General features: G+C 42.1%; 1 protein-coding gene across 5 annotated transcripts in view; it reads left to right on the forward strand.

Moving 5' to 3' along the window:
* Positions 1-23,326, forward strand: part of CLIP1 (CAP-Gly domain containing linker protein 1) — a 4,646,656-nt gene that overhangs the window by 4,566,727 nt on the left and 56,603 nt on the right. For 4 of the 5 annotated variants that reach the window (XM_044068589.1, XM_044068592.1, XM_044068591.1 and 1 more), the window contains one exon: positions 10,913-11,046. In XM_044068589.1, coding sequence (XP_043924524.1) covers positions 10,913-11,046 — 134 coding nt within the window. The remainder of the gene's footprint in view (positions 1-10,912; positions 11,047-23,326) is intronic. The other variant, XM_044068590.1, reaches the window with a different exon arrangement.

Here is a 23,326-nt window from a genome sequence, read left to right on the forward strand (position 1 = left end):
ACAATGCGAATAGAATCATTAAACATTAGGTGTATGCTGACATCCAACATTGCCAGTGAAGTTCTTTCTTCCACTAAAAACTCAATTACCACCTATTTTGTTAATATAAATCCTTTTTAAAATGGAAATAAACTTTTTAAACATACACATGAAACGATGTATAAAAAGCAATCGGTGTTCATAAATTCTTGCATTTAACATCCTACTGGGTGAGAAAATAAAAGCATTGTATGTAGCAAACAATATAAACCTCAAATGGACTTAGTTAAGTTTAACAATTAAAAATTTCTTTTACACGATTTGTATTGTTAAGATGAGGTAAATCCAACTAATGGTCCTTCTGAAATAAGTCTGCATTGCTTACAAGCATTTAAACATTCCTTTTGGCTTACTAGAAATCCTGAACAGATTTACATTTTCTTGATTCTGTGATAAATGCTTTAGATTACCTACTGTATTTGTAAAATATTGAGTGTCTCCTTACTCCTTAAGAAGTTGACTGTTACCTAAAATAACTTTCCAGTTAGATGCAACAGTCTGTATAATAACCCTGACTGTAAGTAATGCATAATTTCTTTTCAAAACTGTTATCTTGCTTTTGAATAACATTTTGAATGTCATTATCAGAGTAAACACCAAGTGTAAATTGTGAATTTCTGCCTTCCAGTATGTCGTCCGAAATAGAATTGATAACACAATAAGAATGTCCTCTGCTTTTAAGCATGCCACTTGTCACCAGATGTTGTTAATGTAGTCCAGCTAACTATTTCACTTTTAAATTACATTTCATATGCATAGGATGATGACTAGGTATGTGTTACGTATTTGCAAATGTATCTTTCTTGTGAATACTTATATTTAATTCATTACTTTCATAGATAAGTGTTTAATGAGCATCTCAAAAAATAGCTTGATTGCTATTGTTATTGCTAAAAACAAAACAAAAAAAAATCTCTGTGCTTCCACGTTTTCCAGCATTATGGTAGGAAAAAAACTGTTATATTTTCAAATGGCTTTATAAATGTTACATTTTATGGTTATTATATTGATTGTTTATTTATAGGGTGTAGCAGGGGAATGACTTTTCTCTTGAAAAGTGGATTGAGGTCACCACACTTCACCATTCAAGTTGTTTAAGTTGTCTGTGCACATTTTACCCATTGGTACATTTAAGGAAATGACAGGTTAATATAGTTTAATCCTGTACTTTCAGCAAAGTTTTTCTCATATTAATTTGCTGCAGTTGCCTTTCATTTTGGATTTAAACCAGACAAAGTCAAACTTATGGGCAGTATACTGTGAAAGAGGTTATTATCTGTTATGTTATTTTAATGACATTGCAGGTATTAAGGTATGGAATACAACCAGACATGTTCTTGTTTACTTGTCTCAATATTTTCAGAGTGAATTATGAGATTCATTTTCAGATGTATGCCTAGCTATTAATTCTGAAACTGCATCCAATTCTTCACTCTCATTAACAAGAATTTAATGTTAAAAGTAATTGAACATATGTAAACATTTCAGCATTGTAGCGTTCATCTAATTCCCGTATTAATTTTCATTTCACATGTAAGCTATAATGTATTCCTTTGTGTCCATTTTCTTCTTAAACAATCATAACTTCAGTTTACATGCATATATTTCAAAATAACAGGACTACCTCATGACAAGGCTATAAGAGGTGTTATTTTTATGTTTACATTTAATAAAATTTGAATCTACTACTTTTATGCTCAATTTTTCTGAAATAGCTTAAATGCTACAGTGTACAAACATTTTAATAATTCTGTCTTGCCTGTATCAGTACGTCAAGCTCATGGTTCAATTTCCATGTGTCACACTCATATGGATATGCATTTATTTTCCTCTTTTTGTGGGCCCAAATGAGTCACTAAGTTAAAGTACTTGGTGTACTGCATTTCTTTTATAAAATAAGGTTACATTGGTACACTGGAATTCTCTTCTTCAGACAGCTGTTGCCTCACATAGGCCTGAACTCAAAGCTTTAAAGGTCAGTCCCACACTTACCAATTAATTTTCTCCAAGTTCCTTACATTATAATGATTGCCCATTAGTATTCTTACTTTTCACATCTAGTGCTATTTGCTAGCACTGGAAAGGGAAAGTAGCTGATGTTATGTAGTCCTATCTTGCCTACATTCTTACCTGTAGTCGGCTCCGACTCGGCCGATTATATACTAGCTCGAAGTCTTTCATTGGCTGGGCTAAGCAGGTATCCCACGGTACACTGCTCCATATCCCCAGATCTCGTTTGCCGCTTGTGTAGCTCGGACGTGGTGTCGCTTGGCTGTGGCGAAGTACCCTCTTTTTACTATTTCTCTTAGAGAAATTTGATATTTCATACCCAAAAGCTATTTTGATAGCTATTTCTTGTTGCTGTTGCTGTGTTTGAGTATGGTAGTTGTGTTTTTTGGTATCCCTAACTGTTCCAGTGGGCTAAGCCCATTTTAGTTAGAGGACCTAGTCCTCCCCTCTGTTGTTAGATAAGCTATTAGTGTGATTGTGTTTGTCTGTGTGTCCCCTTAGAAGAACCGTTTCAGTTAGAGGTTTTTAGATTGTGTCGAGTAGAGTTTTTCTGGTGTATTTGCTTTGTGTGTTGTTCCCGCCCTTTTTTGTGCTTTGTTTCTAGGTGGTTTCACTTAGCGCTAGTTATAAGATGACTAAGGATCAGAAGGAGGATAAGCCTTCTGGCTTTAAAAAATGTTCCAAGTGTGGATATAAGATGTCCATCATGGATGGACACTCTGTGTGTGTTTACTGCCTTGGAGCCATCCATTTACAGGAGTCGTGTAGCTTTTGCCACGCGTTCAGTCCTAGGGTGCTCCAGGAGAGAAAAAATAAATTAATATTGAAGGGACTTCTAAAACCGTCATTTGAGGAAGCTATTGACTCGGCTTCCAGTTCTCAGTCAAAATCCAAAGCTTCCAAGGCTAAGAAAAGTTCTCCGGCTCCATCTGTCTCTTCGGAACCTCCGGAGAATATTACTGTACTGGACTCTACTTCCTCAGCTCAACTGTCCTCGGGGCCGCAGGAGGTATCAGTGTTAATTGAATCGGTGTCGGCTCCTATCATTCTTGAACCCATTCAGAGCCGGTCGCCAAGTGTGAGGCATGGTTCACCTGACAAGAGATCCCAATCTCCATCGCTCTCCTCCAGGCTTTCTGATTTGGATGTTGATAGGGTGGTGCAGAGGCTCCTGCAGTTGCCGGTGTTGGCTAAATTGTTCTCAGCTCCGACCCACTCGGCTCCGGAGCCAGTTCCTATGACCGTTTTGATGATTCCTCCTCTGAGCACATCCTTGTCGTTGGAGCTGGTATGCTCCGCTACGAGTGATGTCCCTACGCCGGCTCCGATACCACCTCAGGGTCTATCGGTGCCAACCTCTGCTCCGACCATGTCGGTTCCGTCCACAGGGTTCGGGACTCGGGTCTCTTCGGTTGGGCCCGAGGGGGACACTTCAGGACATCTGTCTGTTCCAAGTCTCCCACTCGGTGCATCGGCTCGTGGGACCCCGGTCCCGGTCGTGGCCTCCTCGGACTTGGGGGGACCGGCCTTGGAGGCCATGCGGAGCGCGCTGTCCAGGTCTTCAGCTACATCACCCGGGTTGGTCATTCCGTCCCCCACCACCCCGGCAAGAGTCTCTGATACTCACCTATCCATGGACAGTAGAGCGCCAGGCTCTAAGGATACCCCCACGAGAGGTCCCCAACTTTCTGAGAGTCTCCCAGAGTTCGTGCCTGAGGAGCCTCCTAGAAAGAAATTGTGCAAGAGGAAGCACATAGACTCCCAGGATGAGTCTCTCACCTCAGATACTGACCTCGAGGAATCGGAAGGGTCCCCCAAGTCATCCTCTGATGATGTTTCCTTCTCCAATATCCTGGAGATACTGAAACAAAGAGGTGACTGGCCTTCCAAAGCTCCGTCTGAGGAGGAGTCAGTATTCCTTAAGGCTTTTGGTGCACAACCCTCCGCCTCCTGGGTGTCTCCACCCTTTGATGAACTTATTGACCTCATTTGTCGAAGAGTGTGGGAAAACCCCGATTCTGTGGAGCCCATGCCCAGACGTCCCAACAGATTCCTTTCCGCCCCCCAGGGCAAAGAGTTTCTGTCTAAAGGAGTCCCTGTAGATGCCATGGTGGTGGCGGCAGCCACCCAGAAGGAAGTAGCAGAGTCTTCTTCATCCGTCCATCCTCCTAACAAGGAGTCTAGGGCCATGTATCGGTACGGGAAGCGTATCCTATCTTCAGCAGCCTTCACTCTACGGTCGCTGAATTATCTGTCTCACTTCACTCGGCTCCAGAGAGATCTCCTCAAAGAGTTGGGAGATACTCTTGCAGGTAACATACCCGAGACGGTGGCTCAGACGGTTAACATCTGGGTCCCTACCCTCAACTCCATTGCTAACTCGTCCATGCGGCTCATTTCGTATGCAGCCAAGGGAGCGCGTAGGGCAGCAAGCTCAGGGGTTGCCCTTAGAAGGCAAGCCTGGCTGTGCCTGTGTCACTTTGCAGAGGCCTTCAACTCTTCCTTCACTGACGCCCCCTTTGACGGTTCCTCCTTGTTTGGGACCAAAGTGAAAGACACCCTCACCAGGTGCGAGCAAGTGGGAAAGACCCTGTCTGCCATAGAGGTCCGTTTTTCCCTTCCTTCTAGGCCTTATCCCATGGCCCAGCGGGGGAAGATGTGGTTCAAGGAATCACAGAGGTTTTTTCCTGCCTCACAAGGTGAACCCCCCCCCTCCAGAGGCAGGGGGGTTATTCAGGGAGACGTCGCCCAGAGGCAGAGGGGGCCCCCGCAATTCAGGAGATCACGATTCTTTTTGTAGCTCTGCATACTCTCGTTCCTGAGGGTGTGCCCGACTGTGCTTATCCGGAGCCGGTCGGGGGTCGAATTTCCTTATGTCCGGAAGCCTGGGAGAGCATTACCCAGGACCGATGGGTACTACGGATAATTTCCAGAGGTTACCTCATTCCATTCTCTTCAGAACCCCCGACAATCAGAAAAATCCCAGACGTTCCACCCAATCAAAGGGATCAAGCAGCCTCAGAGGTCTCACTGCTGCTAGAAAAAGGAGCCATCCTTCGTGTCCCCTCAGACCAAATCGGATTAGGGACTTACTCAAGATTCTTTTTGCTGCCGAAAAGAACAGGGGACCTGAGACCCATACTAGATCTCAGTCAACTAAACAGTTATGTACTCAAGTCCAAGTTCCGTATGGTCACACTACAATCGATTCTCCCATTGTTGGGAGAGGAGGTATGGATGTGCTCCATCGACCTCAAGGATGCTTACTACCATGTGAAGCTGGAGAGAGCATCCAGGAGTCACCTACGCTTCCGGCTGGGAGCCAGTCATTTCCAGTTTCAAGCCCTGCTCTTTGGTCTCACCACAGCCCCCAGGGTGTTCACCAAGTGTATGGCGGTGGTTACGGCTCACTTGAGATGTCAGGGATTCCAGGTGTTTCCGTATCTGGACGACTGGCTCCTTACTGCCCCCACCAGGCATCAACTAGTTCAAACCAGGGACGCTACCGTCAATCTATGTCACCGGTTAGGTATAACGATAAATTGGGAAAAATCTGCCTTATTGCCCTTACAGAGTGTCACCTTTATAGGAGCAGAATTAGACACCATTCAAATGTGAGCATTTTTACCGCAGGAAAGGATCAGAGCATTGCAACAACAGATACACATGCTGATATCCCTAAGACAAGCGAAGACAAGAGTGGTTCTCCAACTCTTGGGGACCATGGCAGCAACAATCATGTTGGTCCCTCTTGCGTGATTACACATGAGAATTCTCCAATGGCTCCTCTTTGTTCAATGGTCCTTCCAAAAACTGCCACTGTCTCATCCCATTTTACTCACGGACAAATGCAAGCAGGACCTCGGTTGGTGGCTGTGCACCAACAATTTAGACAGGGGAAAGCCCTTCGTTCCACCCATTCCCATTGCCACGGTGACCATGGACGCCTCCCAGATGGGGTGGGGGGGCATTATCTTGGCAGGACTGTCCAAGGCACGTGGCAAGAACACGAGATACATCTGCATATAAACGTCCTAGAGATGAGAGCAGTGCTTCTTGCATTGCAGGCACTTCAGAATGTTCTTCCCCTAGGGACGATTGTGATACACTCAGACCCCTAGGTACGATTACGATACACTCAGACAACATGTCAGTAGTGTGGTATCTAAACAAACAAGGGGGAACAAGGTCTTACCCTCTGTGCAGAGAGGCCATGTGAGTGTGGCATTGGGCAGTAACTTCCCAACGGTTTCTGGTGGCAGCGCACATTCCAGGGAAGTCCAATGTGATTGCGGACAGACTAAGCAGAGCTATCCTGATGCCTTACAAGTGGTCCCTGAATCACCTGGTTGCAGAGCGAATCTTCAGCAGATGGGGCCAGCCTTGCTGTGACCTTTTTGCCAGTCCCCTCAATGTAAAATGCAGCAACTACTTCATGCTGATCCCCCACAGGGGGAGTCACCCAGGGATGCTCTGGTTCACGATTGGCCCCCCGGTCTGCTTTATGCTTTCCCCTCCGTTTCCCTTGCTGTCAAAGGTGATTCAGAAAGCGCAATACTTGGTAAGCAGAATGATTCTGATTGCTCCACTATGGCCTCGCCAAATTTGGTTCCCCTTCCTTCAGCAATTCACTGTGGACACTCCTTGGACTCTGGACCCTCAACCAGATTTACTGGCACACATGTCGGGACAGTTCCACCCCTCCCTGATGACCCTCCGGTTGACAGCCTGGCTACTCCAATTCCATCGTTAGTCAGACTTCATAATTTTTCACCGGAAGTGGCCCATATCTTAGCGTCCTCTCATAAACCATCCACTAGGAAGATTTATTCCAGTAAATGGAAAAGGTTTTCTATCTGGGCACATACCAGAGGCATTGATCCTTACACAGCCCCGATAGATTCAGTTCTGGAGTTTTTGTCTATTCTCTTCCATCAGGGTTCTGCATCAGCCACCATCAAAGTTCAACTGGCAGCGATCTCTAATTTCCACGTAGCAAATGAGCCTAGTCTCATAGCGCATAGACTATGCAAGGCTTTCCTAAAAGGTACTCTATTGCTCCGTCCACCAGTGTCTGAGCCTATCATGCCCTAGGATCTCAATTTTGTTTTGCAAGCCCTTACCTTACCACCCTTCGAGCCTGCACCTACCTGCAAATTGAAATTCCTGACCTGGAAAACAGCCTTCTTAACAGCAATCACTTCAGCAAGGCGAGTTTCAGAAATTCAAGCCCTTTCCATCAAACCTCCATATTTAATCTTCCATAAAGACAAGGTCTCTCTCAGACCAAACCCCTCGTTCCTTCCTAAAGTGGCTTCCGTGTCTAACCTAAATCAGTCCATTGAGCTGCCTGTTTTCTTTCCCCACTTTTCCAACAAGGCAGAATTTAGATTTCACCAGTTGGATGTACATAGACAATTACGCTTCTATCTACACCGAACAAAAGATATCCAAATGTCGGATCAACTTTTCGTTTTTTTTTCAGAAAACCGAATGGGTTTCCCAGTATCCAAAGTCACACTGTCTAGATGGATATCTAACTGTATATCTTTCATCTATCAAGCGGGAGGAAAGGATCTGCCATTTTCAGTCAAGGCTCATTCTACTTGGGCTGTTTCCACATCCACAGCCTATCAAGCCAGATTGTCAATGGATGATATATGTGCTGCAGCTACTTGGGCTTCTCCTCACACATTTGTTTCTCATTGCAAATTGGACGTGGTCTCCAGGGGCAGGTCTTCCTTTGGCTCCACAGTTCTCAGGAGTATTTTCCTATGAGCCACCCAGCATATAGGTGGTAGGGACGCTGTCCTACAGGTAAGAATGTAGGCAAGATAGGACTACATAACATCAAGAAGTTATGTACTCACCATAACGTTCGATGTATGTAGTCCATCTCGCCTCACATTCTTACTTACCCTCCCACCTTCCCCCTGCCTGGAGGATTTGGAGGTTGGATTGTCATATGCACAGTTCCCTGGTTTAGCTTATTCCTTTCCTGGATGTGATGTATGTGATGTGTGCATGGAGTACAAATGAGTTGCAGCAAACTAGATCTGGGGATATGGAGCAGTGCACCTTGGGATACCTGCTTAGCCCAGCCAATGAAAGACTTCGAGCTAGTATATAATCGGCCAAGTCGGAGCCGATAGTCGGCTCCGAACCCACGGGTAAGAATGTGAGGCAAGATGGACTACATACATCGAACGTTATGGTGAGTACATAACTTCTTCTCACTGCAAATTTTTCTCTGTTCCTGGATTTATTAATTTTTTTATTTTTTTTTCCTGTGACTGCATAGGACTTTTTTTGTATGTTCTGTGGTACCAAGATATTGTTTTATTATATTTATTGTTTTTTAAGACACTACTTTTCATTGTTCAGTTGAAAAAAGCGTTTATATCACCGTATCGAAAGATGAAAATAGCGAACGCTATTTCATCGGCCCCAAAACGTCTAAACACGAAAATACATTCAGAACAGCAAATTTTTTCCCATGGAAAAAATTTGCTGCTCCGAAATACATACACACAACACAAGCACATCAAACAAACAGCAACCACACACATACACTTAAATTCCTACATCTAATGCTACACTAAACTAAACATACACTACTATCTACCCAGTTATCTTAACCGAAACCCTAACCCTAAGGTCTGTTACTATCACACACTCACCTAACCCGCACCCTAACCCTAACTCACTTAACCCGCCCCTAACCCTAACGTACAAACAGTCGCACACTTACCTGAACCCAACCCGTAACTTTCCACCACACCGGTAAGAATAGCGAAGCCACAGAAATGGCCAACCGAATTCTTTCCCGAGGAAAGAATTCGCTGTTCTGCAGCTTTGCTATTCTTAGCGTTCGCTGAATAGTGTTCGATATCAGAACGTTCAAAATTTTAATACTTCGATGTTCTGACATAGACCCGAAAAAAATGCTGGGGTTACTGTTATAGTAAGGTAGTATTTCCCTATTATTTAGTAAGATTTGTTTTAATTTTGTATTTTGAGGTTGTCCAGATTTCATTAGTGTATCAAACTAGCTAATGTCTAATTGAATTCTGTTGTTTATTACATTGTATGCACTGGAGAATTTTCACTATTACTTAACAGATAAGCAGCATTATTACTTTTTAAGATTCTGTATTTTGGGATGTGTGTAAAGAAGTCTGTGCATGTGTTTATATATTTGGCCTTTGTTCTCATTATTATTATATATTTTTTTACTTTTTTAATATTCTTTTTATGGGTTTGAAAGGATCTCTTAGGTTGGAAAATTGGAGCAGTTGTTAGGGTTGCTGTTTCACAGTGTATAGTTTTTCAGTTTAATTCTGGGATGGAGTACCTTCCATGCAGAGTCAGCACTCCCTTCCCACTTATCCAGGTGGGTTTTCATTGTGTGCTTTATTTTCTTTTCACATCCCAAAAATATGACATAAGTGAAGTATGATTCTTCAGATTGCCCATAGGTGTGTGTGTGTATGTGTGTGTGTGTGTGTATCTAATTTTATATATATTTATGTGCGTGTCTCTGTCGAACAGGCTGATGTCCTTTACAAGATTAGTTTGTCTGCCTTGTGGCCATTGAGTGCTAACCCCAAATTCAGTTAAGTGGATAATCAGAATGTATGAATGAAAATATCTTTTGAATAGATTTTTTTTTTTGGATATTTTTATGTGAATTCACGATTTTTCTGAAAATACATGCATGTATATTCACTTTGCTTTTTGTAAGGAATGCTATTTTCCTTCCAGAGATACTCATACTTGTGTGGAATTCTGATTCAGAGCTACTAAGAATGTGGAGCAACTTGGGATGTAGTAGGGAGCCTCATAAATAAGTACTAAGCTAGCTGCCCTTGTGGGCCATTTTAAGCCTATCCAGTTTTCTTTTTTGTGCTTGACATAACCTGTCCCATTTGGTTATAAATTGGCCTTACCCATCCTATGGTCAGTAATTATGCATTATCCCAACGAGAATAAATGTGATCATACCACAGATAATATAAGGGGAATCATGCTGCATAGGATAAATTATTTGGAGCTGCCTTTGACCTTTAGTAGTACAGGAGGCAGTCCTGGGGTAAATTTTCTGTTTCCCATCCATAGATGTAATTTGCACTTGAAAATTAACAGGGGTGAATTTTTGATTTATATGGATGGTGAGTCTGCTCCACAGCAGCTGTATCCTCTGCTAAATATACCCATCCCTCCAAACAATTCTGTGAAGTTTAGATCCCTAGGCCAAGTATTTCTGATGCCATTTGACTTGCTGATGTGCAGTAAATCCATCAGCAGTGGATCAGAGGATGCATTGTATGCCAGACACAGGTCACCTCTTAGCAGTCTGTGGGATGCCAAGTACAGTGACAGAGCTTTGAGTCGGTCCATGTAGGACATGTTCAGGTTTTGTATACCTTTATTAAGGTATCTCTATGGGCATTCCAGCTGTTGCATGGGTCTGGACAGATACATGCCAAAGGGGACGTTATATATAGTCCTAAATAAATACCTAGCAAATGTGAGATCTGCATTGGATTCTTAAATGGAGACTCTACTACTTGGACAAATGCTAGCTAGGAAGAGAGATGTATAAAGTGCTAAAGTCATAAGTTATGATTTACTGTTACATTGGCCTCTTCTCTATGATTGACTGTTAGGAAAATATTTTACATATATTTGCACTATATTTCACATACTGAAATAAGCATTGATAGTACTGCTGTAAGTATTGCTGTTGTTTTTGAGACTGTTTTTGAGACTTGTTAAATGAGAATTATACTGTTAATTTTCTTTTTATTTTTAATGGAAAAAGATTAATAATACTATGTCCTAACTTATTTTTCTTTCTGTACATACGATTGACTTCTTAAATTCAGTTATAGTAGATCTGCAAAGAAAAAACCAGGAGCTAACATCAAAGTTGGAGCGGCTAGCAGAGGCTTCTCTCAATGGGAACAATGTAGATCAGTTAAATGATTATGACAGGTGAGTAATTTTCATGTTTTTAATTTCCATTTTATGAGTCATGGGTTTATAAAATTCAGAACTTATTTAGCTGTAGAGTATGCATTAAGCTGGAAGAAAACTACTTAGCTTTTTGATATTTTGATTGCAGTACAGTTTTCATTTTTTTACATTTGTTAACTGGTGTGGCACACTGGTCCATGAACTAACTTCCAGCATGACCCAAGCCAAGAAGGCAATGATTATGAACTTAAACAGTATGCCAGATACAGAAAATCATGAAGGTCAAATACAAAAATTGTGCAGAGATTGACAAGACAATTAACAATAAAACAATAACATGTACTTGAAAAAATAAAATAAACCTGAAATAAACATAGCTGTACCTACTAGAAGTATATGTGAGAATAGTGTAAAAGGATGGAAAATTGCAGTCGATAGTATAAGTGTTGTGCACTCAAGAATGGTGAGGCTGAGGGAGTGAAGAGGTATGTCTGTCCTTGAAAAACCATGTAGTAGTGGGAAATGTGGAGTGAGTAAGGAACAAATGTAATGGTTGCAGCGGTAGGTGTTTGTTAACATACATATATGTTCCACTGTACTGTTGCAATACACAAAGTAGCACAAATAGTGATATTCCCATATATGATAGAATCTGATAATAGTCATGTTTGCAGACTTGTGCTTACGAGCACATGATAGTGGTATAAGACTAGTAAGTGTCTTGGGTAGTACTTTTTAATGTAATTGTTGCCCTGTACTGCATGTCTCACTTTAAATGTCTTAGAATCATTAGTCTGTTCTAAAGAACCTGTACTTTCAGATGTTTTCTTCCAGGATTTAAATGTGTATGTATTGAAAGTTGTTAACATAGTGTTGCTGTTGGGCAGCTTTTTGTATGCTTCATATGTTTTGAAAAAAAATCTCTTTTATTAAGTCAAAAATAGTGTAACAGTCCAAAAATTCAGAGCTAGATAAAGGGCATAATTAACAAAAGAAAATAGGAAATTAGGACTGTAAACTCCAGTTGGAATTGTAACTTAACATTATATTTAATTTTTTGTAAACCATGTATGTGTGCTATTTTTGGGGGTAACCTGGGAGTACCATTTGGTCATGTGACTTTAAATTTAGAGTCTCTCAGAATGCAAATGGTGACCAAGGAAACCAGTTATGGACAATAGGATGAAACTCATTAGCACTTATAGCCTTATTCAGTCAAAGGATATGCATGTATTGCCCATTCAAAGAATGGTTAAAATGTTATACATGCTTCCTCAAATGTATCTTCCATGGGTAGAGACCCATCTAGAAGTTTGAGTTCCATTTAATATTACTTTTAACCCCTTTAAAAGACACTCAGAGAAGTTTATGAACCTTCCAGTGCTAGACTGGGTATAAATGCACTAAAAAGAAACTTCTGTCTAGTTCAGCAGTGTTCACTATATCAATAAAAAGTAGGTGCACGAAATTAAAATCTCTCTTTCAAAGACTGGCTGAAAAAATAAACATTCAGGGTAAAAAGCTTTGGCTAAAGTAATAAATCTTAATAGAATTACAATTTTTCTTTCATAAATAAAATAGTAGAATAATGGAATAAAGGTTATTTTGTTCTATTAAGGATAGCTGAATTTCAGTCATTATGGAAATTTTATAAACTATGATGTAAAGTTGTTCTATCTCTCCGTTCATTCTTACTGATGGGTTCGGAGCCGATCCCTCTGCTCCAAGTCAGCCTACTACAAAGCTCGAGGTCAAGTCACTATCCCATGATGCACCTAGAATTACCTCAGATCTAGTTTGCCACTTCAACAGATCGAAAATTCTCGTTGGCTAGCTCGGACCAGTTCCAGTAAGTCCTCAAAGTCTTCTGAGACAAAAAAAAATCAAAGAAATCTTCGACTTCGGCTCCACAGACATCGGAGCCTACAGTCTTATCTTTTCAGAGCCTGTTCCCAGTCCTGGAACCGGTATCCGAAATTCCTAAGAGTCCTTTACTACAATCGGTACCACCTTCGGTTCGTTCATCTCGGTCCTGTATTAGCTTTTCTGATCTAGATGTGGATCGTGTGGTGCTGAAGCTGTTACATGCACCGACCTTTGCAAAAATTTATCGGCTCTGACCCAGCTGGCTTCGGAGCCAAAGACTCTTATACCAGCTACAACTTTTCCTCCTCTGAGCCATAAAGGTCCTTCAGAGCTGGAGTAGTGTGACTTGTTGATTGTGGAACCTTAAGAGCTGACACCTGCTCCAGTGTCTTCGGTTCCGTTCACTCTGACATCCTCAGTGCCGATCAAGGACTCTAGGAGCCGACACTCTCTGGTCGGATCAGGGGAGGACAGTTGGACCGACTCTGCCTCTTGGGGCTCCAGCTCAGATGAGCTCAGTTCCTACCTCTGGCACGGAGCCCACTGTCCCGGTGCCCGGGGTATAGATGGTTTCATCGGATCCATCGGTTCCTTTGCATCGGAGCAGGGGTGCCTTCAATGCCATGAGGAGTGTTATGTCTCCTAAGACATCCTCAACCTCAGGTCTGGCTTCTTCCTCCCCTAAAGCACCTGTGTCTGCTTCTGCTTCACAGATCCTGGCCAAGTGTAGAAACCCAGAGCCTCAGGAAGCCCCATTGGGTGGCCCTTGCTCTTCCGAGACCTCACCAGAAGCTCCCACTGATGAGGTTCCCAGGAAGAGAGTTTGTAAGAGGAAGCATTTAGACTCCCCTCAGGAGTCCCTAGCATGTGATACTGACTTGGATGAATCAGAAGGGTCCACACGATCCCCATCTGAGGATATCTCATTTGCAGAGATACTTTAAATCCATAGGCAGATGGGTGACTGGCAATTCACAAACCTAATGAGGATGAGTCTGTTCTCCTGAAGGCTTTCGGGTCTCAGCCCTCCACCTCTTGGGTGTCTCTGCCTTCGATGAGCTTATGCAGCTGGTCTCACGAAGGGCGTGGGAGTCTCCGGATACTATGGAGCTTGTCCCTAGGAGGCCTAATACATTCATATCTTCCCCCCAGGATAAATCCTTCTTGACTAAAGGTGTGTCAGTTGATGTCGTGGTGGTGGCAGCAGCCACCAAAAAAGAAATGTCAGAAACTTCCTCTTCTATCCATCCTCCTAACAGACACTCCAGGATCATGGATAGATATGGGAAGCGCATGTTTAGTTCAGCGACCTTTGCACTCCATTCACTTAACTATTTAACCCATTTCATGAGACTCCTCAAAGAGCTGGGAGATGCTTTTCAGGGTACAATAGCTGCAGGAGCTACAGACAAAGTTGTCTTCCAGCTTGCTACCCTTAATTCTATTGTTAACTTGTCCATGCATCTCATTTCATATGCAGCTGATGGAAAGAGCAGGGCAGCAGAAGAGTAGCTCTTAGGAGGCACTCCTGGATGCGCTTGTGTTCCGTCTCGGAGCCCTTCAAGTCATCCTTTGTGAATACCCCCTTTGATGGCTCATCTCTTTTTGGACCCAAAGTTAAGGAAAGTTTGACCAGGTGTGAGTAAGAAAGAAAGACTCTGTCTGCCAAAGGAGTCCGTTTTTCCACCCCTACCAAACCCTTTCCCAAGGGTCAGAGGGGAGGGAAAATGTGGTTCTGAAAAGCCCAAGGAGCCTTTCAGAATGCATGTTGTGAACCCCCCTCCAGGGGCAGAGGAGGGGGGGAATAATGGAAGATGCCGCCCTCGCAGCAGAGGGGGTCCGCAAAACCATGGTGACAGAGATCACTTCTTTGGGAAGCCCTACCAGCACTTCTGAAAGGAGGCCCGACTGTCCTGCTCTGGAGGCAGTCGGGGGTCACGTATCTTTGTACCCAAACGCCTGGCTCAAAATAACAAACGACAACTGGGTACAAAGTATCATTTCCAGAAGATACTTCATTCCTTTCGCCATACCCCCTCCACCGACAAGAAATATCCCGGATGTTCCGCCAAGTTACAGGGAACAAGCAACAGTAGAGGTCCAAACGTTGCTAAGAAAGAGTCATCCAACCAGTCCCAGCAGACCAGATGGTATCTGGAAATTACTCAAGATTTTTTTAATTTCAAAAAAGACAGGGACTGGAGACCTATTTTGGACCTCAGCAGGCTAAACAAATCTGTAATGAAAGAGAATTTTCGGATGGTCACTCATCAGTCGATACTTCCCGTCTTAGGGAAAGACAATTGGATGTGTTCGATAGACCTATCTTGGACCTCAGCAGGCTAAACAAATCTGTAAAGAAAGAGAAGTTTCGGATAGACACGCTTCAGTCGATACTTCCCTTCTTAGGGAAAGACAATTAGATGTGCTCGATAGATCTCCAGGATGTGTACGACCACATAAAAATGGCCAGGCCATCCAGGGATCATCTGCACTTCCGGCTGGGAGCCAATCATTACCAGTTTCGAGCTCTGCCCTTTGGTCTCACTACAGCCCCCCAGGGTGTTCACCAAATGCATGCCAGTGGTCATGGCTCACCTGAGACGTTTAGGATTCCAGGAGTTTCCCTACCTAGACGAGAGGCTCCTCACTGCCACCACCAGGTATCAACTCATTCAAGCCAGGGAATCCACTCTGTCACTCTGCTGCCAGCTGGGCATTACAATAAACTCAGAAAAATCTGCCTTGGTCGCCATCGCAGCATATCGTCTTTATCAGAGCACAGCTGGACACCACCACCACCACGCTAAGACTTCCAGCAGAAAGAGTCTTACTACTCCATCAGTAGGTCCACTTTCTGATATCCAAAAACAAGGCTCCAGCATCAGAAGTTCTAAAATTGTTAGGTATGATGGCAGCTGCAAGTCTGGCCATACTGCTGGGCCATATGCATATGCGGATACCGCAGTGGCTGTTGTTCACTCAATGTTCTTACCAAGAGCTCCCCATGTCTCACCTGATAATGATCACAAACTCCTGCAAAAAGGATCTTCAGTGGTGGTTGACCTCACTTCATGTCACGATAGGACGTCCCTTTGCTTTACCCCCACCAGCGACCACAGTGACCATGGATGCTTCCCTGATAGGGTAGGGGGGCATTTTTCAGAGAAAGGGGGGCATTTTTCATAGAAGAACAGCCCAAGGCAAATGGACCGATCAAGAGACACATCTGCATATCAATGTCTTAGAGATGAGAGCAGTACTTTTGGCATTGCAGTACTTTTAGGACTCTCTTCCTCTAGGTACGATTGTGATTCAGACAGCCAACATGTCAGTGGTCTGGTACTTGAACAAACAAGGAGGAACCAGGTCATGCCCCCTTTGTCTCGAGGCCTTAAGAGTATGGCAGTGGGCGATTTCCACCCAGTGCTTTCTGTTAGCAATGCACATCCCGGGGAAATCCAGCGTGATAGCGGACAAGCTGACTGAGCAGAGCAATTTTGTTGCCCCATGAGTGGTCCCTCAAGAAAGAGGTAGTGGACAGGATATTCCACAAATGGGGCCAGCCTTGCTGTCACCTTTTTGCCAGTCACAGAAACACGAAATTCAGAAACTACTTTGCCCTGATTCCCCCTCTGGGAGATGCCCCAAGGGACGCACTCATTCCGGGTCTCCTCTGTGCCTTTCCACCAATCCCGTTGATACCCAAGGTTCTACAGAAAGCAAAATCTCTGGGAAGGACTATCATTCTTATAGCCCCTCATTGGCCTCATCAGATTTGGTTCCCCTTCCTTCAGCTTCATCTTTTGGAGAACCCTTGGATTCTGAACCCAGTTCCGGACCTTCTGACACACTCGGGGGAACTTCATCCCTCTCTGCAATCCCTGAAGTTGACAGCTTGGCTGCTTTAATTCCCATCATAGCCAGGTTCCATTACCTTTCCAATGAGGCCAAGCAAATTCTCTTATCCTCTCATATATCTTCTACGAGGAAGCTATACCTTAGCAAATGGAAAAAATGTTCTATATGGGCCTCTAAAAACAATACTGATCCTTACCAAGCCCCTGTGGCCTCTGTACTAGAATTCTTAACCATGATCTTCAATCAAGGAGCTGCAGCAGCCACAGTCCGTGTTCAACTTGCTGCCATTTCTAACTTTCATCTTGGATTTGAAGGATTGATTATGACGCACAAATTATCCAAAGCTTTTCTCAAAGGGATTTTTCATCTCAGACCACCTGTGAAATCTCCCTATTCCCCATGGAATCTAAATTTTATGCTTTCACGCATCATTCTTCCTCCATTTGAACCAGCCTCCTCATGTGATCTCAAATTTTTCTCATGGAAGACCATCTTTTAGTGGCTATTACTTCTGCCGGCAGAGTGTCAGAGCTTCATGCCTTATCCATTAAACCTCCTTACTTGATTTTCCATGCTGACAGAGTCTCACATAGAACAAATCCCACTTTTTTGCCCAAGGTTTGCACTGAATCTAATCATAACCAAATTATTGATTTTCCAGTTTTCTTCCCCAATCACTCCAACAATTTAGAATACATGCTGCAAAAACTTGATGTTCACAGACAGCTCAGATTTTATTTGGACAGAACAAAAGATTTCAGGAAATCAGATCAGCTTTTTGTTTCCTTTTCAGACTCCAGGAAACGTATGCCAGTGGCTAAAACAACTTTGTCTAAATGGCTATCTGATTGTATTACCTTTGTTTATTCAGCTGCCAATATGTCCCTACAGCATAAGATTAAAGCTCACTCAACCAGAGCAGTTTCTACATCATCTGCCTTTTCTGCCAGACTTCCTATTGATAACATTTGTGCAGCAGCCACTTGGTAAAAACCTCATATCTTTATCACTCATTACAAGGTTGACAGGGCATCCAGGGACAGAGCCTCCTTTGAATCCACTGTCGTGAAAAATATACCCCCGTGAGCCACCCGAGATTGATGGTGCTTGGAACGCTACCCATCAGTAAGAATGAACGGCGAGATAGAACAACTTCACATAAAGAAGTTATGTACTTACCATAACGTTCCATGTGAGTTATTCATCTTGCCTTCATTCTTATGTCCCTCCCTCCTGCCCCCTCCTGGGCTTTTAGATGACTGAGATGCTGGATCCATCCTGGTTGCTCAACCTTTCTATACCTTCTCTTGGGAGTGATAGAATGACACAAGGTATTGTTATATGCAGCAAACAAGATCTGAGGTAATTCTAGGTGCATCATGGGATAGGGACTTGCCCTCGAGCTATTTGAAGACCTCCAGCTTTGTAGTAGGCCGACTCGGAGCCGAGGGATCAGCTCCGAAACCATCAGTAAGAATGAAGGCGAGATGAACAACTCACATGGAACGTTATGGTAAGTACATAACTTCTTTTTTCTGATCTTTCACAGATTGAATAATCCATCAAAAGATATATTATCAAGTTTATTGGATCCCATCCAAACCGGGTTAGGCAAATAAAAGCAAGCAATGTTGGCATGGATGTGGTTTGGTTGGAGATCGGTAACATGCAGTTGTCCTGTTCCAGAATATCCCTTTAGTGAGAGAAAACATTTTTAATAAGACCTATTAATTTCTTTGAGGAAGATTCTTATGACATATGGATTTTTTGTTGATTATATAACTCACCATATTCTCGCACTAAGATTTCTTTAGCTGTATGGTCGCAAAAAGGATTATTTAATAAATGCTGTTTTTTTACTTTTAAATGCTACATGAAATTTCAAAAACTGGGTTATGAATTATGATGTTTGATTTTATTATAGAATCATAGGTAAATACTTAGCTAGTTGCACTTTGCAGGCTATTTTAAACCTAGCCAGTTTCCCCTTTTTCTTCTCAAAATAACCTATCCCGTTTGATTATAGATGGGCTTTACCCATCCTGTGGTCGATAATTAAAAATGAGAATAACTGGGATCATATCATTGATAATTTGAGGGGCCTATGCATGGGATAAAGCATTTGGGAGCTGCATTAGTAGTACAAGGGGTAGTACTGGGGCAGATTTTCTGTTTCCCATCCATAGATCTAAGTTGCACTTGAAAATAGACAAGGATGAAATTTGTTTTATGTGGATGGGATGTCTGTTCTATAACAGGGCTATCCTGTACAAATTGTACCTCTCCCTTCAAACCATTCTATGTATGTTGCAGAATAGGTTTGGATCCCTAGACTGACTATTTCTGATACCATTTTACTTGCTGATATGCAGTAAATCCATCAGTAGTGGGTTGAAGGATGCCTTGTGTGCCAGACACAGGTCACCTTTTAGCAGTCTGTCGGATACCAAGTATAGTGACAGGGCTTTGAGTCAGTTAATGTAAGACATGTTGTTTAGTCCTTATATCCTTTTAGTGAGGTATGTCTATGGGTGTTCCAGTTGTTGCATGTTTCTGAACAGATACTTACCAAAGGGGGCATTATATTTAATGACTGTCCTAATGAGGGCTAGGTAAAAGGAAACAATGACATTCCTAGATCTAGACACAATCTCTTTGTTTATAAGATGTGCAATGTAGAAGGACTTTATTGCAACAGTAGACACATGCTAGTCAAAAGTTAGGTCACTGTCCATATAAGTTCCCAAATCCCGAACAACTGGGTGAGCTGGGTCAACTCTTTGGGGTGTACTGTCAATGTGGTAGTTCCTTGGGGTAAATGACTTCCCATAGGATACAGTAATGCATTTATTGGTGCATATATATATATATATATATATATATATATATATATATATATATATATATATATATATGAAATTAATACCAACAATAGGTTAATGAGCAGATTGCATAATAATAAATGACAATTTAGTGATCAAAAGGTGTGATGAAAGGAGCAAGCTGATCCAGGGAATCTAAGATTTTTCAGCCCTCTTTTTTCCAGGTTTTACGAAGGGTTTTCTATTTCCTCTTCCAATTTTTGCAAAAAGCAGAATAAACACCCTGAACAAAATGTAGTTAAAAGACATTGAAGAAGAAATGGCAAGGGGGGAGGTTCCAAAAAGAAGTCTCAAACCTCCCAAAACCAAGGACAATCCAAGTCTGAATGACTGTTAAAGAGACCTTGTGAACCCCACCCACCCTGCCTCAGAGTGCTGACACGCAAAGATGTAATTTGGTCATGGCCAGAACAGCACCAGAGAGTATTTGATGCTCTGAAACAGAAAATTGTCATCCCATCAACTCTCAAGTTACTATGATGTTCACAAACTAGTTACTCTTTCCTGTGATGTTTCTAAGTTTGGTGTAGGTGCAGTCATTCTTTAAGAGGGTGGACAAGTAGCCTATGCATCGAAAACTCTTACCAGACTGAGATGTAGTATGCCCTGATTGAGAAAGAGCTTTTAGTAATTGTGTTTGCATGTTTGAAGTTCCATGAATATGTTTATGGTCGACCTGTCCAGATTGAAACTGATCACCAGCCTCTAGTCACTATTTTGAGAAAGCCTATGCATACAGCTCCAGCTAGATTGCAACACATAATGTTCACATTGCAAAAGTACAATTTCAGTCTTGTTTACACAAAAGAAAATAATGCTGCAAACACACAAAATCCACAAAGCACAGCTTTACCAGTCCGGTAACCTCCACCAAAGTAGAACACAGCTCACAATAAGGTAGGATTCCAAACACGAATTTATTAACGCCACAAAGAATTGAAGACAACCAATGTTTTTGTCGATGATACGACTTCCTGAGGAAGTCGTATCATCGACGAAAACGTTGGTTGTCTTCAATTCTTTGTGGCGTTAATAAATTCGTGTTTGGAATCCTACCTTATTGTGAGCTGTGTTCTACTTTGGTGGAGGTTACCGGACTGGTAAAGCTGTGCTTTGTGGATTTTGTTTACACAAAAGGTAAACTTCTTTATCTGACTGATACCTTATTTAGATCACCCAGAAAAATCACAGAACAGCATAACAATGGGCAGCTTGATTTTGAGGTCATGGAAGAGAGAAATTTTTTTTCCACGTCTTGATGAGCTCAAAAGTGACTCGGCTTCAGATCCAGTTCTCCAGAAGCTAAACCTCTTTATCAGTTGAGGGTGGCTTTCAAAGCAGTCTTGTTTACCAGTGGTAGTGCAACCTTATTTTCCATACAGAGATGAGATTTTGTCTGAAAATGGTTTCATCATGAAAGGTCCTGAAGTTATTGTTCCAAAATCCTTGCAACAAGAGTACATTAAGGTCTTGCATTGTGGCCACCCAAGGAACTGATTCTACCAAAAGAAGGGCGAGAGGCCTAGTATTTTGGTCTTCTATGTCAAGAGATATTGAGAAAGTACTTTCATCTTGTTCAGGATTTAATAGTACAAAACCACATCAAGAGAAAGAACCACTTCAGTTAAGCCAGATTCCTGAACTACTTTGGTTGGCAGTAGCTACAGATATCTTTGAGTGGAATGGTCAACATTACTTGGTGTTAGTAGAGTCTAATTCAAATTGGTTCGAGTGTGATCTACTTCTCAACCTAACTGCCAGTACTGTCATTACTAAGTTGAAGCAACATTTTTCTTTCCATGGTAGTCCGCACAGGGTTATTTCTAACAGTGATGCACAGTTTACTAGTCAGCAGTTTAAGAAATTTGCAGAAGAGTGGGACTTTGTTCATATTATGAGTAGTCCTGAAAACTCTTGTCAAACGGCTTGGTTGAACGTGCAGTTCAAAGTCCAAAACAGTTGTTAGATAAATCCAGACATGTCAATACCAATGTTTTTCTCAACTTGTTAAATCTCAGAAACATTCCTCGTGATAAACATCTTGGTTCACCTGCCCACACACTTATGTCAAGACAAACCAGAACCACACTACTAATCAGCAGTAATTTATTGTCTCCAAGTCCTAAGAACAGCAAAGCAGTAAAAGCCCAAATGTCGAAAAAGCATTTTGTCCCAGAAGTCTTACTATGATAAAACCAGCAAACAGCTCTATTCTTTACAAAAAAGGGAGATCGTGAGGATGCAGACTTAAAAAGTTTTTGATCGCATTGGATTTGTGAAAAGTTTGTGTCAAGAGCTGAGATCATACATTGTGGAATCACAAGGAGTGGAATTCAGATGAAATCTAAAACATTTACCAGTGTCCAAACCAGTGTTACAGCATCTTGCCTGTGACAGGCTCAAGGTCTCAGAGTGACTTGTCTAATGTTCCTGCTTCAGAGGACATTCCATCAGCAATCCCCATTCCTGAGAAAATCCCTGAAACTCAAGCAGAGCATTCCCTGTTGCTAAACATAGTCCTAACTGTTATGTCACAAGACCAGGTCGCATCTCAAAACCTACTTCCAGATGCACAGCAACCTGGACATGACTGTTGTTTTTCTTTATTAGTGCCTATATAATCGCATGCCTGTTAAAATGTCATTGTTTATATGACACAGCTCAGTAAAGAGGGAGGATGTAGATTAGTGTGTGTAATATACCTTTAAGAAGCTTTCCAGTGAGCAGCACATGCATATAAGTACTGAGCATGTGCAAGCAGGAGTGCCATTTTGAGTGAGCAGTCAGAGTGTGAGCAAGTATGTAGTCAGTCAAAGTTTAATGTTCTTGTCATCCATCCTGATGTATTTGTTGCATACAATAAACTGCTTAAACGAACACCCAAGCCTCAACCTCTTCTTAATGCACATAAGAAGAGCAACACTTTACATTCTTTTTTGTGGTTGTAACTATCAATGTTGGACTGTATTCTAATTGACAGGGAAGTTTACATTTACATATTGCTGTTCTAGCAGCTAGAAATAGTCAGCTAGGAATAGACAGTGTGCAGTTTTTGGCCAAGAAAAGTTGTTGGTTAACTTTTGCCTTTGCAGCTTGGATATGATATTGGAAGTGTAGTAGGTCATGTAGCCATATGCCTAAGTATCTGACTGAATAGTCTACTGTTTCAGGTTTTCTGAGTTGTTGCATTGATTAGACCAGCTATGAAGAAATTTTGCTAGTTTGTGAGCGGTACCAGAGACCATGGATTTTTTTCTTTTGGGGGGGGGGGGGGGTAGTACATGTTAGTGTCTTTGCAGCCAGTTGTAAAGTAGTTGAAGTTAAAGTTCTGGTTTGTCTTTTATGGTTACTGGGGAGGCACATCCTTTATAGATGACCCTATCATCCATGTAAAAGATTATAGGAATTTGGTAGGCAGTAGAAGGGAGTTATTAATAAATGGAGAAAGTAACAGTAAGGAGAGGACAGAGTCTTTGGGTATGCTTTTGCATAATGGGAAGAAAAAGAGATGGTGGAACCAACTTGGACTTTGAAGGGTCTTTTCTTGAGAAGGGAGCTGAATCATCTGAGGGCTGTGGAGCTGATCGTTGATTAAGATAGTAAGGATGATATTAGGAAGTCGTGGTTGACCATGTCAAACACTTTTATGGGTTATTGAAATCTATAGCTATGAAATACCATTATTCATA

The sequence above is a fragment of the Protopterus annectens genome, chromosome 4.part0 (genome assembly GCF_019279795.1).
Source record: "Protopterus annectens isolate FY-2018-M chromosome 4.part0, PAN1.0, whole genome shotgun sequence".
NCBI lineage: Eukaryota > Metazoa > Chordata > Ceratodontiformes > Protopteridae > Protopterus > Protopterus annectens.